We start from the raw sequence: 17506 nt of genomic DNA, 5'->3' as shown, positions 1-17506 counted from the left end.
ATTGACTTATAGGTGGAAGAGTGGTAAGGGTAGGCAATGGGGGTCAAGTGACTTGCCCAGGGTCACACAGCTGGGAAGTGTCTGAGGCCGGATTTGAACCTAGGACCTCCCGTCTCTAGGCCTGGCTCTCAATCCACTGAGCTACCCAGCTGCCCCCCATATAGTAAATTTTTAAGAAATACTTGTGGAATCTGCTTGAGCCCCACAAAAGCCCTGTAAGACAGACACTTCAGTTATTATTTCCATTTTAGAGATAAAGAAACCTAGGGTGGAAAAGATGAAGGGATTTGCCTGTGGGCACACATCTGTTAGAATGGGATCTGAACCCCTGCTTTCCTCCTCTAAGGCACAGAATCATCTACTAGATCCTAACATTTAATGAGGAAAATTTTAGTCCTGAATCCAAATAAGGTAAGTCGAGCACAATAAAACATCATTAATTCTGCCTCATTTAGAATTTGTGATCATTCAGCTTGGGCTGGTCTTTCTCTGCCTTGTCTACAGACAGAATTTGTTAGGCAAATTAATTGTATAAACAAGATCACAGGGGGTATGTTTAACCTACTTGGGAGAATGACCATTACTCGACTTTAGAACACGGATAGTGCAGACCCACCAGATAGACATTCCTAAATAGGAATGAAGATGATCTCTTTCTTAAAGCAAGCCTAGCAGGACTCCCTCATTGGGAGGGCATCGTTAGGAGCCCAGTTCCAGTCCTACGACAGAATTAATGTCATCGTTGTGTGACCATTTGACAGGTCAGTTCCTTTGCCTGTGAGACGAAGACCGCCGTGTTCTATCTCCGCCCCGGGAGTCCTAGCAAGCTTGAACAAAAAATGAAAGCCTGTTGCATTGGACACGCCAGTGTAGGGCATCACCATCATCATTATTATTAATATGAAAATGGAACTTCTTTTGGTGTCTTTGGGCTTGTCATACTATCAGGCTGGCTTTCCCCCCAGTTCATTAGTGGGAAATCAGTGAGGTTTAATTGGACCAGCAATACCTCCCGAGCGCAACAGCTGTGAGCCAATCTCCAGGGAGGCACTCAATTTAGAGAAAAGGGAAGAGGATTGGCTTTCTGAGGAAGCCCCATTCTTCTCTGCACACTGGAGTATTCCGTCCAGACACGACTTTCTATTAAGTCCCTGTTCAGATTCGACTGGCAACAATCCTTCCCATCAAGCTAATTTAAGGATTAAACCTAATCCTTGCCTTCTGATTCTATCCATATTTGAGAAGTGCCTATTGTCCTTCCCCATCAAAGGAAGTTCAGGAAAGGCACTCAGGTTCCTTCTGCACCTACCTCTCTGGGACTTTGCCTTTGGCTCTAAACCACATACTATAGATTAAAAAGCCATTTACTAATCAGAGCTAGATATCGTTTGCAAAAAAACCCTTTATAAATTATAAAATTTTATATAAAATATAAATATAAAAATACAACAAATATATTATTATTTATATTACATAATACATAAAACAAATATATAAATAAAACAAATGTGAAAATATTAAAACGTTAAAATTATAACAATTTACATTTTATATAAAATATAAACACAAAAATACAATAAACATATAATTATTTATATTATATATTACTTATATGTTATATATAATATATGAAATAAATATGTATAAATAATAAAATAAGTATAAATATAAAAGTATAAAACACTTTAAAATTATAAAATTTTATATTTTATATAAAATATATAATAAATATATTATTTATATTACATAACATAATATATTATATATAAGTAGATATACTATATTAAATAAAAATATATAAATAAAATATGTAAAATAAATATAAAAACACTTTAAATTATAAAATTTTATATTTTATATAAAATATATATCTAAAATATATAATAAATATATTATTTATATTATGTAACATGTGATATATCATATATATATATATATATTTTTTTTTTATCCTGGGACTCCATTCTAGGAGCATAGGGCCACAACCAGTAGGCAATGGGTCGCTCAGGGTCACCCAGCTGGGAAGTGTCTGAGCCCGGATTTGAACCTAGGACGTTTCGTCTCTAGGCCTGGCTCTCAACCCACTGAGCCACCCAGCTGCCCATCATATATATTAGTAGATATACTATTTAAATAAAAATATAAAAATATGTAAAACAAATATAAAAACTCTTTGAAATTATAACATTTTACATATATGTAATTATAAATATACTTCATCATATCTTGATGGCAATTCTGAGAGGTAGATGCAATTATTATCCCCATTTTACAGATAAGAAAGTCGAGGCAAATAGAGGTGAAACAACTTGTACAAGTTAAGTGTCCAAGTGCAGATTTGAATTCAGGTCTTCCTGACTTCGGGTCCAGCACTCTAGGGACTATGGTGCAACCTGGCAGCTGGGTGGTGCAGTAGAGAGAGCACTGGGACTGGAGTCAGGAAGACACCCAAAAGGAGTCACAAGGAGTTAGACATGATTGAAAATGATTGAAAAAAACAACAGAAAAACTCCTTTTTAGCACTTTATCCTCCTAGTACTTATTAGGCACCTACTCTAAGACAGACCCTGTTCTTATTCACAGAGGCTATAAAAAAAAATTATTGCCTCTATCTTCAAAGAGTTTATAATTTACCAGAATGTTAGAGATGGAAAGCAAAGATAAGTTATTCTAAATTTAACATCATTTTATAGATAGGTAAACTGAGGCCTTGGTAGAGGTGATGATATACTCAAGCTCAAACTGTATGCAAGTGGCCACAAAGTCATTTGTAAACATAAGGCATTCAATAAACGTTAACACTTAATTCCATTTCCCAATTCCATGGCTTTGCAAAGGCGAGATCCCATGTCTGGAGTGCAACATTTCCTCTCTTTGGCCCCTTAGAATCCCCAGCTTTCCTTCTAAGCACAAGTCGGGTACTCCTTCCTACACAGAGCCATTCCTGGTGGCCCCAGTTATCAGCATATACTCCCTATCTTGAAATTACTGGGCAGCCCGGTGGTGCAGAAGACAGAGTGCCAGGCTTGAAGTCAGGAAGAGTGGAGTTCAAATCCAGTGTTTTATTCACCGTATAACCTTAGCCAAGTCATTAGACCTCTATTTGCCTCAGTTTCCTCAACTCTAAAGTGGGGATAATAATAGCACCTACCTCCCAGGGTTTATGTGAGGAATAAATGAGATCATATTTCTAAAGTACTTAGCAGAATGTCTGATACATAGTAATTGCCAAATAAATGTTATTATTATTACTTTGTATATATTTTGCATTTATCCGTGCATTATACAAATTGTATCCCTCCAGGAGAATGTAAAATCCCCAAGAATAGGCATACTTTTGTTTCTATCACAATATCTTTGGTGTAGAGCCCAGTATCTTGCACTCAACCCATCAACAACGATCTACCAGGTGTCAGGCACTGGCTAAGGACTAGGAATACACAATCCAAAATGAATTCTCTTGAGGCACGTAGGTGGACACTTCCTAATTGGGTGACCTTGGGCAAGTCACTTAACCTCCTCTGCCTTGCCCTCCCTGCTCTTCTGCTTTGGAACCAATATTTATTACTGATTCTAAGACAGAAGGTAGCGGTTTAAAAGAAGAAAAAGAATTCTCTTCTGCCCCCCAAAAGGCTCCCATTCCATTGAATTTTACGTGTACACATAAAAATATCCCTGGTGAAATCTATTCCAGCTTATGAGATTTGCAATGATTTTAATACCTGGGGATTTTGGACAAGTATTGGAAATAAAGATTCATGGCACTGCCCAGATCCTAAATGGAATGGTGCGGAAGCCTTGGCTACTCTGGAAACGGTGAGATGGAGGCTGGTCAATCCATGGGAAAGGACAGGATGGCAATCTGGGAAGTCTTTACTTCTCTCCTCTGTGACTTTTCCTCCTGGGACCTCACAGAGCCCTTCGTTTTGGAAAGGTACCCAACAGACTTGATCAGGTGATATTGTAATAATCATCTGTATGGGGCTGTAAGCTCCATGAGAGCAAGGACTGTGGCTTGTTTTATTTTATTTTCTCTTTTTTAAGAAAGAAAAGATTTTAAAAGATCTTAAAAATCTTTAAATCTTAAAAAAAAGATTAAAAAAATAAAAAAGATTTTATTTTTCCTTCTGTCTCAGAGTTGGTACTAAGTATTGGTTCAAGGCAGAAAAGCAGTAAGGGTAGGCAATGGGGGTGAAGTGACTTGTCCAGGGTCATCCAGCTAGGAAATGTCTGAAGTCCAATTTGAAACCAGGACCTCCTGTCTCTAGGCCCGGCTCTCTATCCACTGAGCCACCCAGCTGCCCCTGTGTCTCATTTTAACTTGGCATCCCCTCCCATCTCTTGCCCAGGTACCCTGGCTGCATCAAGTACCCAATCAATTTTGGCTGAATTGAGATGAATTGGATTCCTGAGCATGGTCTCAGAACACAAGTAGCAGATTCATCCCTCGTCATGATGTCTCAAGAGATCACTGCGGTCCCCCAACTCTGGACTGTGGATGAGAAATGGTCTTGAAAAGGCCTGCAATGATCTAAGCTCCCCCCTTGGAACTTAAAGGAACTCTGGTCAATGGCATAGGAAAAGAGGGCAGAACACTCCTTTGGGTTTAGATTTCTGTGGGCAGGGACCATCTGGGCTTGGCAATAATCTGAACTTTTAGCTCAGAGAAGAGATGGGGCTAGGGGTGGCGGTGGGGCAAGTAGAGTCTCTGTTAAGTTCCAAGTCTGCCCTGAGGAAGCGGATAATATACTTTAAAATTCTTTAATCCTATAAGTGCTGCCCCACACTCACTCTGAGGTCTCTCTACTTGGCTGGGTGCCTCCCATAGGACTTGGTCTGCATTAGCAGTTCCTTTCACAAATAACCACCATGGATGATTTCTTTGGAAAATAAAATATTTTTTTTGACATATCTAATATCCATTGTTAGTATGTCTGATCCAATCTTTTTAAACATGCATTTAAACACACTAGAAAATAAATATTTATTAGATTTTAACTTTTTTTAAAACCCTTAACTTCTGTGTATTGGCTCCTAGGTGGAAGAGTCGTAAGGGTGGGCAATGGGGGTCAAGTGACTTGCCCAGGGTCACCCAGCTCGGAAGTGTCTGAGGCTGGATTTGAACCTAGGACCTCCCGTCTTTAGGCTTGGCTCTTAATCCACTAAGCTACCCAGCTGCCCCCATAGATTTTAACTTTTTAAAGTAATTTAAATAGGTTGGAATGAATCTTGGTCTTGGTTTTTATTTTTGTTTTTTTAGATTCAGATTGGTATTCTTTATTTTATTTTTTAAATTTCATTTAATTGATTAATTAAGAAACTTTCCCCATTGTTACATGTTTCATGTTCTTTCTCTCCCCTCCTTTAAACCCTTCCCTTCTGTCTTAGAATCAATATTGTGTATTTGTTCCAAGGCAGAAGAGCAGTAAGGGTTAGGCCATGAGGGTTAAGTGACTTGTTCAGGGTCACGCAGCTAGGAAGTATCTGAGGCCAGATTTGAACTGTCTCTATGCCTGTCTCTCAATCCTAGCTGCCTTCTGATGATGCCTTTAGGAGCAGATTTTGCTAGCTTGCATATTTCCTTAGTTCAAAGGTTTTACAGAGGCAAAAGTATACTAGTAGATATTTAATAATTGGCTCTCCCTCCCCTCCAAAATGTATTTATGACACATTTTAAAATTTAATCATTATTATTACCATTTTCTCTAATGCTGTCTTTCCCCTCCATTACTTTCTCAAGTCTAGACAATCAACAAGACAATAAATCAAACCCTTAATAGGAGAATGTCTGCTTTTTAAGGTGTAGATGTCCACACTGGAAATTTACAATTGTTTCTCATGAGCTCATTTGAGCTGGCTTGAGCACACCCCTGGAGAGATGGATCTTCAGGGTCATTTAGTCATAGGCTCATCAATATAGAGTTGGAAAGGAACTTAGAGGTCATCTAGTATAACCACATCATTTTCCAGATGAGAAAACTGAGGCTTAGAGAGGTTACATGATTTTCCCCAAAGTCACACAGGTAGTAAACAATAGAGCTTGAATTCAAACCCAGTCTTCTGATTTCTAATTTCCTCTGATTAGAATATAAGGAGAAGAAGGAATTCTTTATTATTTTTCTTCTTTATATGCCTAAAGGCTACCCTAGTGACTGGCACATATGGTAGTGGTTAATATTTATCGACTGATTGCTCTAAATTCTGTTCTCTTTGTATGATGCTAAATAATATCACATAAACTAAAATGAATGGCAAACAGTCCCAAGTCCTGGTCATCAATTTCCTTGATGGTAATAGAGAAGAAGAAAGAGAGCTAAAAAACACTCACTGCCCCCATTTATAAAGTGATCTATTTAAACAAGCAGCTAAGTCTTCAAAAAGGAAACTGGGCAAAAGTAAAGACACTGACAATTACCATTGCTAAGTTTAACAACAGCAAATCACTACAACAAGGAGGCCAAAAGAGTCCAGAAACTGTCTTAGCCAGTGAACACTTGACATCATTGTCTAGATAAGAGTCATGGCAAGGAAGGACAACAGTGGTTTAGGATATAAGCTCATTTTCAAAATACTACACAGGAAGATGACTGAAGCTTATGAGCAATATCACCTCATAACAATGAAAAGATGTTGAAGAAAATGAGCTGGCAGAAAACTGGGTGTGAGGACCAGCTAAGCAAGCTCAGGCCAAGAATATTTGTTGGTAAAACTGAGAAACAACAAACAGATATGAAATGGAACAGGTCTATAGGTATTTATACAACTGTCTATACTCAGCAGTGATGATGCAGCCATAATATGTGAAAGAGAGGTTATGGATAATTTTTTTAAAACAACTTTGCCACTCAGAATTTCGCAGGTTCAGGGTTTGTCCAACAAGCAAATGATCAATAGAATTGCACGATTGTAATTCTCCTGTAGCCCTTTGAGTTCTGTTCAGCTGTCCAAATGTGGCTTAGGGAAGATCCTCATGGGCTCACTCTGCTAGATGACTCTCTAATCATAGTTTTTATGTATCTACTTACTAAGCAAGCATTTATGAAATGTTTACTATATGTCAAGAACTCTAAGAGTCATTGGGGACTCAAAAATAAAAACTGTCCTCAAGGAGATTACTTTCTACTGGGAGAGGGAGACAGACAGAATAATATACACAGATAACCAACCAAACAAATAAATGGGCACATAAATAAGTACTATGCTATATAAATATATTGCATTTATTATATATTGTCCATAATTATCTTATGTGTATGTATGTATATATACACATATATGTATATTATATGTAGCAATTTAGGAGGGAAAGGTCCTAAATTGGGATTGGGTGGGGATCAAAATGGGGCTCATGGGAGAGGTGGCAACTGAGCTGTGCCTTGAAATAAGCTAGGAAATCTAAGAGGCAGAAGGAGGAGGTAAGGCATTCCAAGCATGGGGGACAGCCTGTATAAAACCAAGGAGATGAGAGATGGAATGTTTATCAGAAACAGAATGGAGGCTAACCTAGCTCAATGAGAACAAGCAATTAAAAAAAAAAAAGGAAAAACCAGTGGGAAATAATCGACATGCTTTATGACTACCTTAGGTTTAAAATTCAAAGGAAGAAATAAAAAAGAATGAATTTGAACAAAAGCAAAAAGGGAATAAGGTGCTATAAAATTGGATCTGCTATAATCTGCTATCAGATATAGTCTCAGAATTTCTCATTCTCGGGTGAGTTTAAAGAGTGCCATGAATAACATAGTTAGCAGTAGTGGTCACAGTGTGTATTATAGAAAATGGCAGGATGCAATTCCTGCAAGATACAAGGCCAGGCTTGACCTGGTATCTTGCAGGAATTCCATCCTGCCATTTTCTATAATGCAAGTGTCACACATGGTACCTGGTCTCTGAAGATGGGTACAGATGTTCACGCCCATTAGATCAGAGGAGTCTGGCCATAGATCTCAGGAAAGACACACTAACCTTCTCTGTCCAATGCCTTAAGTTTAGGATGGCCGGGCCAACATGGAGAACCTGGTGGCTCCATGGAACTGTGGCACTGAGGCTAAGGCTACCCAGCTGCCTCTGGCATCCTCCCTGGGGGCCTACGGAAAAACATGGAAGGCAAACTTTCCCTTTCCTTCCCATCCCTTTGTCACTAATTGAATTCTGTTCACATAGGCGGGGTTGTGGGAAGCAATGAAGGCAGCTGGCTTTTCTTCTGAAGGGCTGTAGTGCTGCGCACTCTATTGTAACAGCTGTAAGACTGCAGAGAAAGGAAGAAAGAAAGGAAGGAAGGAAAGAAGGAAGAAAGAAAGAAAGAATGAAAGAAAAAGGCTACAAGCCAGCTCCAGTGTTCTGGCTCCCCCTGATATGTTGCTTTGGAAATCAAAGTGACTATCTCAGCCTCCCTGGGGAAAAATTTAGTTAAAAATTCAGCTCAAAATTCCCCACAAGGGAATTTGTGTGTAGGCACCTGCTGCCAAGATCAGCCCAACACCAGAGATCACAGTGGTCAGAAGAGGGAGGGGGGAGAGAGACATCAGCATGTCCTAAGAAAGTCGGGCAAAAGAAATCCATCCTGAGGATATCCCCAGCATAGATTGTAGGCTACGAGTCGTGAGGAGACCGCCATGAATTTTCTGAGGCATGCTTTAAGTTTGGGGATTTCTTATCAGAGGTGTCCTGGGCAGGTGCCAGAAGAAAAGCCAAGCATGGGGTAAATTTCACCTTTGAGGGCCCAGTTGTGATGAGAACCCAGTTATTTCTGTTATGCCTAATAGGTTCAAGTGGTACCCAAGCAAGCTGAGCTGAGAATGGAACTCTCTTTTTGGAATGCTTGCCCTCTTGTTCTGGTTGGTTCTAAATGCCGTCATGCTGAATTAAAGTCATAGACCTCATGATCATTGAGTTAGAGTTGGAAGGGACCTCCCAGCTCCTCTCATCCAAACCCTCATTTTAGTGACAAGGAAAAAGGGCACAGAGAGATGAGTTACTTGCCTAAGGTCACAAAGATGGTAAGTGGTAGAGTCTAGATTTGAACCTAAGTGCTCAGAATCTAATTCCAATGTTCTTTTGGATGATCCAATAAAGCCCATTTGTTAATTGATGCCGATGGCACAAATCTTCCTAGTTAGATGATTCAGGAGTAGGAGGCAGTGTGAAATGGCAGAAGGGACAATTGTCTGGTTTTTCAAAAGATGGATGTTAGTTTAATTCCAACCCTATCATTTGGGTTGAATTCAATTCAACAAAAATTCATTAAGTGCTCAAGAATCAGTATGTTGTAGTGGACAGAGTGTGGGACTTGAAATCAGGAAGAATTGGAGTTCAAGTCTTGTCTCTGACATATATTGGCACTAGCTTGGCAATAGGTTTATAGATGAACAAACAGACCTTTAGCGAGTCATTTAACCTGTTGGTATACCCAGGAAATGCTCTCAGTTGTAGGTCTATACTAGTTAGAGAAAGCTTACTCAACAAGAACAGGAAGGAAGGAAGGAAGGAAGGAAAGAAAGAAAGANTCTTATGCCTTGAAGCCAATACACAGTATTGACTCCAAGATGGAAGGTAAGGGTTTAAAAAGAAAGAAAGAAAGAAAGAGAAAGAAAGAAAGAAAGAAAGAAAGAAAGAAAGAAAGAAAGAAAGAAAGAAAGAAAGAAAGAAAGAAAACAGAGAAAGAAAATAGCAAGAAAGAAAATAGCAAGAAAGAGGAAGAGAGAGGGAGAGAGAGAAGAAGAAGAAAAGAAAATGGAAAATTGCCTGGAGCTGGGCCAGGAGCTGGAGATATAAAGAGAAAAATGAAAGAATATCTGACCTAAAGGAGTTCCCATTTTGCTGGGGAGAAATGACATGTACACAGATAAGTTTAAAAGTAAATAAAGAAGGGGCAGTCATATGGTACAGTGGAGAGGGCACTGAGTTCAAATCTAATCTCAGCCACTTGTTAGCTGTGTAATTCTGGGCAAGCCACTTAACCTCTCTTGCCTAGTCCTAGCCCTTCTCTCTTAGAATTGTTACTAAGGCAGAAGATAAGGGTTTAAAAATGTTAAATAAAGATAAATCTCACGAGGGAGAAGCACCAAAGACTAGGGGGTTCTGGATAGGCATCTTGTCAGAAGTGACACCTAAGCTCTGCCTCTAAGGTGGGAAAAGACACACAGAGGTGAGGACCAAAAGTATTACAGGATCCAGTAGCTGCATGGCGTTGGGCAAGTGGCCATCAGTTCCCTCCTCCGTAAAATCAGGGAGTTGGGATGAGATGATCTCTAAGATCATTTCTGGCTCTCACATTCTATGTTTCTAGTTCCTTGGGTCTTCAATGAATCAGTCATTCAGCAGTGTGCTAACTTCCGCCCTCATAGATCTTCTGTCTCAATGGTAGAAAAAAACCTACCACACTAGCTTAGATGAACAAACAACAGACATACATTCTAAAGGAGAATGGGAAAAGCCCGGTCCTATTGGTCATCACTTCCACAAAGGATATACCATGTTTCCTGCCACCTTTCCTTTTCCACACCAGTCACTTTTGTCCAAGACCAAAGACCTCCTAAGCATCTTCCTCTGTTGGGGAAGAAATCTACTCAACACTGAAGCAGAGATCTGAGGCAGAACCAACATGGCAGAAGCTTTAACCATCCAGGCCCCAGAACTCTACTTGTCCTCGACTTGACTATTAGACAGGATGAGGAACTCACCACCTTCCATACATCTCTGCTTTTCACCTCCTGGTCAGGCATTGATCATCCAGTCAATAATACCATTGGTAATGTGAAGGTCAGAACAACATACTGCCTATAGCTCCACTCTATAGCCTATAGCCAGGTTGAAAATCTCTTTTCTAGCTACCTCTCCCCACTTCCTCTATCCCATCCCTCCCACATCCAGGTGACACTCTCACGTAAGCTTCCATCGTGCCCAGCGGAATTCTATTCTACTCTTTTATTTTTTTATTTTATTTTATTTTTATTTATTTATTTTTAAACCCGTAACTTCTGTGTATTGGCTCCTAGGTGGAAGAGTGGTAAGGGTGAGCAATGGGGGTCAAGTGACTTGCCCAGGGTCACACAGCTGGGAAGTGTCTGAGGTCAGATTTGAACCTAGGACCTCCCGTCTCTAGGCCTGGTTCTCAATCCACTGAGCTACCCAACTGCCCCTCTATTCTACTTTTAACAAATCACCCTTCCCATTAGATTGGCCTCCCCTTCCCAGCAATGACTTTGCATTTATTTTGTGTTCATTTTCTCTGTGTGTGACTTTTCTCCCAGAGAATATAAGTTCCTTGAAGATAAGGTCCATTTCATTTTTGTGTTTATATTCTTAGCATACCCAGCATAATGCTAGACACAGAGGAGGCATTTAACAAACTCTTCATTGAAGTGAATTGGATTAAATTGAATAAACAGCTGAAATGACTTGGAAATTCTTGAATCCTGCCCCCCGACACCTGTGGGCAGCAGATATGGGACCCAATTTCAAATCCCAGTTCGGTTACTTACTACTTTTGTGACCTTAAGTAAGTCATCTTACCGATCTAAGCCTTAGTTTCCACATTTGTAAAATGAGGGTGTTAGACTAGATGAACTCTAAAGCCCCTTCTAGCTTGGGATCTATGATTCCAAAATCCTCTTCCTCTATCTTGGGGGTATCTGACTGGTAGAATCAGGAAGACCTGAGTTCAAATCCAGATTCAGACACTTGTCAGCAGTGTGACCCTGGGCAAATCACTTTCCTTTCAGACCTCTACTTTTCTTCTCACCTCAATTTTCAGCTCCCTTTTATGTGTTGACTTCTACCATTAGAATGCAAGCTCTTGGCGTGAAGGAACCCTCTTTTTGATTCCATTTGTATTCCCAGCACTTAACCCGATGCTTAGTACATTCCATTTCTGTTATTTAGTTATTTCAGTGAGGTTCTCTTTATGATCCCATTTGACATTTTCTTGGCAAATATACTGGAGTGGTTTACAATTTCCTTCTCCAGTTAATTTTCCAGATGGGGAAATTGAGACAAACAAGGTTAAGTGACTTGCCTAGGGTCATACAACTTGTGAAAGGATATAAACTCAGACCGTTATGACTTCAAGTTTAGAACTCGCTTTACCACCCAGATGCCTCTATCACAATCCAATTCCATGGCTATTGTTCAAACATTTCAGTGAACTCTGACTCTTAATGACCCCATTTGGGATTTTCTTGGAAAAGATATTGGAGTGGTTTGTCACTTCCTTCTCCAGCTCATTTTATAGATGAGGCAAATGAGGTGAAGTGACTTGCCCAGGGTCACATAGCTTGTAAGTGTCTGAGTTCATATTTGAACTTGGCTCTTCCTGACTCCAGGCTTGCTGCTCTGTGCACTATGGCACCACATAGCCACCCTGCTTGGTACATAGTGAATGGTTAATAAATCTTGACTTGACTTGACATCCAGTGTTCCCAGTCGTCCTCTGGCTCTGATATTCAGTGTCTCTGAGAAGAAATGACTTGCCTCCCTCCTCCCATCCCCAAAGGGCATTTCCAATGACAAGTGTTGGCAAGAAGTCCTTTCCCCACTTACTTTTGCCCTCTGAGGCAGGTTCATCATGGTGTCTGGCTTGAAGTCATTCTTGTTCTTCCTGCAGAGCACGGCCGTGATGATGATGATGATGACGGTGACCACCGCAATGGGGGCCAGGACAGCGGCGATGATCCACAGGTTGTTGGGAGGGTTTTTAACGACCGCTAAAACAAAACAAAGAAAACAGGACCAAATCAGAGCCACAAAGAGAGAACCCAGACCAAGGGAAACTCAACTAAACAACTCCCCACCAAGAGGAAACCCCCAATCAGCAGTCAGGAGGAAGCCCTTCTTTTTCCAATAGGACGCCCAAAACAGAAGACGATGAGGACACTGTAGGGAAGACTGGTAATAGGTAGGTAGAGGCGGGCTTTCCACTAGCCAAGATGTTATCTGAGGGCAGATTCCATGAACTCACATTGGCATTATCTGCATCGATGGATGAAGAATCATATTAACGTCTATAAATAGCTCATTAGATGATGAGTATCTGTTGACATTTAAATGCTTTCATTGCTATTGTGGTTGCAGCAACATATTAGTATTTTGTATTACAGCATGAAGACAAGATAATTCATTTTCTATAGATGGTCTATGGACTCATCTGTGGAAGACGAGAAGCATCACGGCCCAGTAGACAGAGAGCTGGACTCAGAGCCATAAAGACCTCAGACTGAATCAGAAGTGGCACCGTCGTGCACAGAGTACCAGGTCTGGAGTCAGGAAGACTCATTTTCCCCAAGTTCAAATCTGGCCTCAGAATCTTACTAGCCGTGTGACCCTGAGCAAGTCACTTAATCCTGTTTGCCTCAGTTTTCTCATTCACTTCTGATAATATGCTGGCTGCATCAACCTTCAGGCAGCTCTCTAGTGAGTACAAAGACATGGCTGGTCTGCATTGATATAGTGATGATACTTAATTAGGGATTTCTTGTATCAGTAAAATCACAAGCCTAGTCCCCAATCCCTACAGACCAGGGGTTCTTAAACTGGAGTCCATATATTTGTTTTTTTAAAAATATTTTTAAACTATTATCAGTAAAACTGACTTCCCCTTTAATCTATGTATTTTGTAAATGTTTTCTCCATTTAAAAACAATATTCTAAAAAAGGGTCCATAGACTTCACAAGAGATTTATGACACAAAAAAGTTAAGGACTTCGGCTCTAGATGGCCAAATATTTCCTTTATATAGACTGTATGCTTTTTTTTTTTTTTAACCTCTACCTTTTGTTTTAGAATCAATACTGGGAATTGGTTCCAAGACAGAAGAGGGGTAAGGGCTAGACAATTGGGGTTAAGTGACTTGCCCAGGGTCACACAGCTAGGAAATGTCTGAAGCCAGATTTGAATCCAGGACCTCCTGTCTCTAGGTCTGGCTCTCAATCCACTGAGCCACCCAGCTCCTCCTGACAATATTCTGCAAAAGAGTCCATAGGCTTCATCAGACTTTTCAAGGAGCTCATGAAACAAAGAAAGTTAAAGATTCGTGTTCTACATGGTCAAATGTTTCCCTTATAGACTGTATTCTTTTTTTGTTAAACCCCTATCTTCTGTCTTATAATTTTTGATTGACTGATTGGCTGATACTAAGTTTTTTGATATTTTGATTTCAATTTTTGATCAATTTTGATTGATTTGATTGGTTCTAAGTTTTTTTGATATTTTGATTTTTGATCAATTTTGATAAATTGATACTAAGTTTTGGTTCAAAGATAGAAGAGTGGTAAGGTCTAGGCAATTTGGGTAATTGATCTGCCCTCTGTCACACAGTGAGGAAGTATCTAAGACCAGATTTGAACCCAGGTTCTCCTGCAGGACTCCAGGCCTGGTACTCTATCCATTGAGCTCCCTAATTGCCCCATGAAATGGATTATTTACCAGTGTGTCTGAGGTCAAATTTGAACCCAGGACCTCCCACCTCCAGGCCTGGCTTTCTATCCACTGAGGCACCTAGCTGCCTCTAGACAATATTCTTTAAAATTCTTTTAGGTGTGAACATTTTCATTTTCAAAGACTAGGAAAAGAGGGTTGTATCAGAAGCCACAAATCTCTATCACGTACAGTTTGCTTGTTTAGAAGAATATATGAAATCTAACTATAGACTCTGTGTTTTGATTGGGGGGGGGCGGGGGGAGGAGACATGCAGAGGGGCGATGAGAAGACGGTCCTGGGAAGATTTTCTTTCTTGAGCACCACATTGGGCGTTGTTCGGAGTCCTCTTATTTTACATGATGTATTTCATCTGGGAACCACATAAGTAATTTCTTGACCTCTGTTCGAATTGAGATGGAATAGATTTATCTTCTGCAGGCTAGTCAGTTCCCTTTTAACTGTCATGTGAACAAGGTCAGGGAAAAGAAAATGATCCGACGCCCATGTACTCATTGGCATAATCACTTGAGGGGACGAAGGGCTAGGCAGGGGTTAAGGGCGATAGATCTAATCTCATTTACAAGAGTTTTGCCATTTACATTTGAAATCAAGTTAATATTTATGATCAAGGATGAAAAAGTCAAGTTTTTAAGCAGAAAAGAATGAAAATATGCTTTAATAAGAAAAAAAAACCCCTAGGTTACAAGAGACAATCCTTAGCTTAGCTTTCCAAGAGCTCTAACATTTAGGTTTGTTCTACATCTGCAAACAGATGTCCTATTACCCTCTCTCATGTGCCATGAACCAGTTAAGATGGATTGGAAAAAAACACACAATCTTTAACTTCTGTCTTAGAATCAATACTGAGTGCTGGTTCCAAGGCGGAAGGGGGTTAAATGACTTGCCCAGGGTCACAAAGCTTGGAAGTATCCGAGGTCAAATTTGAATCCAGGACCTCCCAACTCCAGGCATGGCACTCTATCCACTGAGCCAACTTATTTTCCAGTGTGTATTCCACAGTTAGTTTTGCTCACCCAATATTCCACATCTGGAATATTTTACCTATCCATCTCTGTCCCTTAGAAAATCTACCCACTTTTCAAGATCTGGTTCAAAAGCCACCTCTTCCATGAAGGCTTCTCCAGTTCCCTCTAGGAGAAAAGGGTCTTTACCTCCTTGAATCTAAAAGAGAACTTCACATTTCTCGTGTTCATTTTGGTATCATAGTTATTTGAGTATGTGTTATAAAACCTAGTAAGGGGGCAGCTAGGTGGTTTAGTGGATTGAGAGCCATTCCTGGAGATGGGAGGTCTTTGGTTCAAATTTAACTTCAGACATTTCGTATCTGTGTGACCCTGGGAAAGTCACTTAACTCCCATTGCCTAGCCCTTACCACTCTTCTGCTTTGGAACCAATATATGGTATTGATTCTAAGACAGAAAGTAAGGATTTAGGAAAATAGAAAGGAAAATAAGTACAAAGAGCTTAGAGAAGCCTGGGAAAGCATTTATGGACTGATGCAAATGAAGGAAAGGAGAACTGCAAAAATAAGATGCACAAGGACTTAAATCATACAAATGGAAAGAGTAATAAACCCCAAACTCCATTCTATAATGACCAGACTGGTCCTGAAGCAGAGCTCAGAAATGTGCCTCTTCTCAGTAGAGATGGAGAATTATGCTTATGGAACATCACGTGTAGATTTAGTCTTAATCAAAGTGTTGATTAAGTTTATTGAACTGCTTATTTTTTCTTTGCTCTTTGTTCTTTGTTTCATGGGATGGATCTCTGTAAAGAGGAAGGGGTAGAGGCCACACCTGTGATTTCTCGTATAGACACCTCTTGGATAGGGAAATTCCCTCTACCAATTCAAGGCAAATCCTTCTCTGCATATTATAGTTAGAAAGCTTCCAGAGCAGAGGGAGGCTCAGGGACTTCTCCAACAGGATACAGTCAATATGTATGTGTCACATCTCGTTCAGTTATTTTGGTTGAATCTGATTCTTTGTGAATGCATTTGGGGGTCTTTCGGCAAAGATACTGAAGTGGTCTGACACTTCCTTCTGCAGCTAACTTTTTGCAGATGAGGAAACTGAGGCAAACAGAGTTAAGTTACTTGCCTGGGGTCACACAGTTTGCCACTTCCTTCTCTAGTTCATTTTTTATAAATGAGGAAACTGAGGCAAACAAGGTTAAGTGACTTGCCTGGGTTACAGAGATAGTTTGCCACTTCCTTCTTTAGCTTACTTTTTGCTGATGAGAAAATTGAGGCAAAGAGGGTTAAGTGACTTGCCTGGGGTCACACCAATAGTGTGCCACTTCCTTCTCCAACTCCCTTTTTATAGATGAGAAAACTGAGGCAAACAGGGTTAAGTTACTTGCCTGGGGTCACACAGTTTGCCACTTCCTTCTCTAGCTCATTTTTATAGATGAGGAAACTGAGGCAAACAGGGTTAAGTGACTTGCCTGGGGTCACACAGATAGTTTGCCACTTCCTTCTCTAGCTCATTTTTTACAGATGAAGAAACTGAGGCAAACAGGGTTAAATGACTTGTCTGAGTTACACACATAGTTTTCCACTTCCTTCTCTAGATTACTTTTTGCAGATGAGAAAACTGAGGCAAACAGGGTTAAGTGACTTGCCCAGGGTCACATATAGTTTGCCACTTCCTTCTCTAGTTCATTTTTTGCATGTCAGGAAACTGAGGCAAACAAGGTTAAATGATTCACTCAGGATCACACAACTAGTAAGTGTCTGATGCAGGATTTGAACTTAGGAAGATGTCTTTCTGACTCCAGGTCTAGCACTCTATCCACTACACCACCTAGCTCCTTTCACCACCAGACAATCCATTTGATTTCAGTTCCATCATCATCATCTTCCTCATGCCTCATCCAAGATAAACTCATCATGATCAAGACTGCTTCAGCTTTGCTACTGGACATGCCATCAGTACCCACATTTGTTCCCATCCACACCACTCACCCCATTCGAATGTAAGCTCCTTGAGGGTAGGGACTTTCTTTCTTCCTTCCTTTCTTTCTTCCTTTCTTTCTTTCTTTCTTTCTTTCTTTCTTTCTTTCTTTCTTT

At 40.1% G+C, this 17506-nt stretch overlaps 1 protein-coding gene across 1 annotated transcript in view; it reads right to left on the bottom strand.

Annotated features, from left to right (window-relative positions):
• Positions 1-17506, bottom strand: part of KIAA1549L (KIAA1549 like) — a 190311-nt gene that overhangs the window by 105624 nt on the left and 67181 nt on the right. The window contains exon 10 of the mRNA XM_044681845.1: positions 12541-12704. Within this exon, the coding sequence (XP_044537780.1) occupies positions 12541-12704 (164 nt within the window). The remainder of the gene's footprint in view (positions 1-12540; positions 12705-17506) is intronic.

This window comes from Gracilinanus agilis, chromosome 6 (assembly GCF_016433145.1).
Source record: "Gracilinanus agilis isolate LMUSP501 chromosome 6, AgileGrace, whole genome shotgun sequence".
Lineage (NCBI taxonomy): Eukaryota > Metazoa > Chordata > Mammalia > Didelphimorphia > Didelphidae > Gracilinanus > Gracilinanus agilis.
This window is presented reverse-complemented; position numbering and strand designations above follow the sequence as displayed.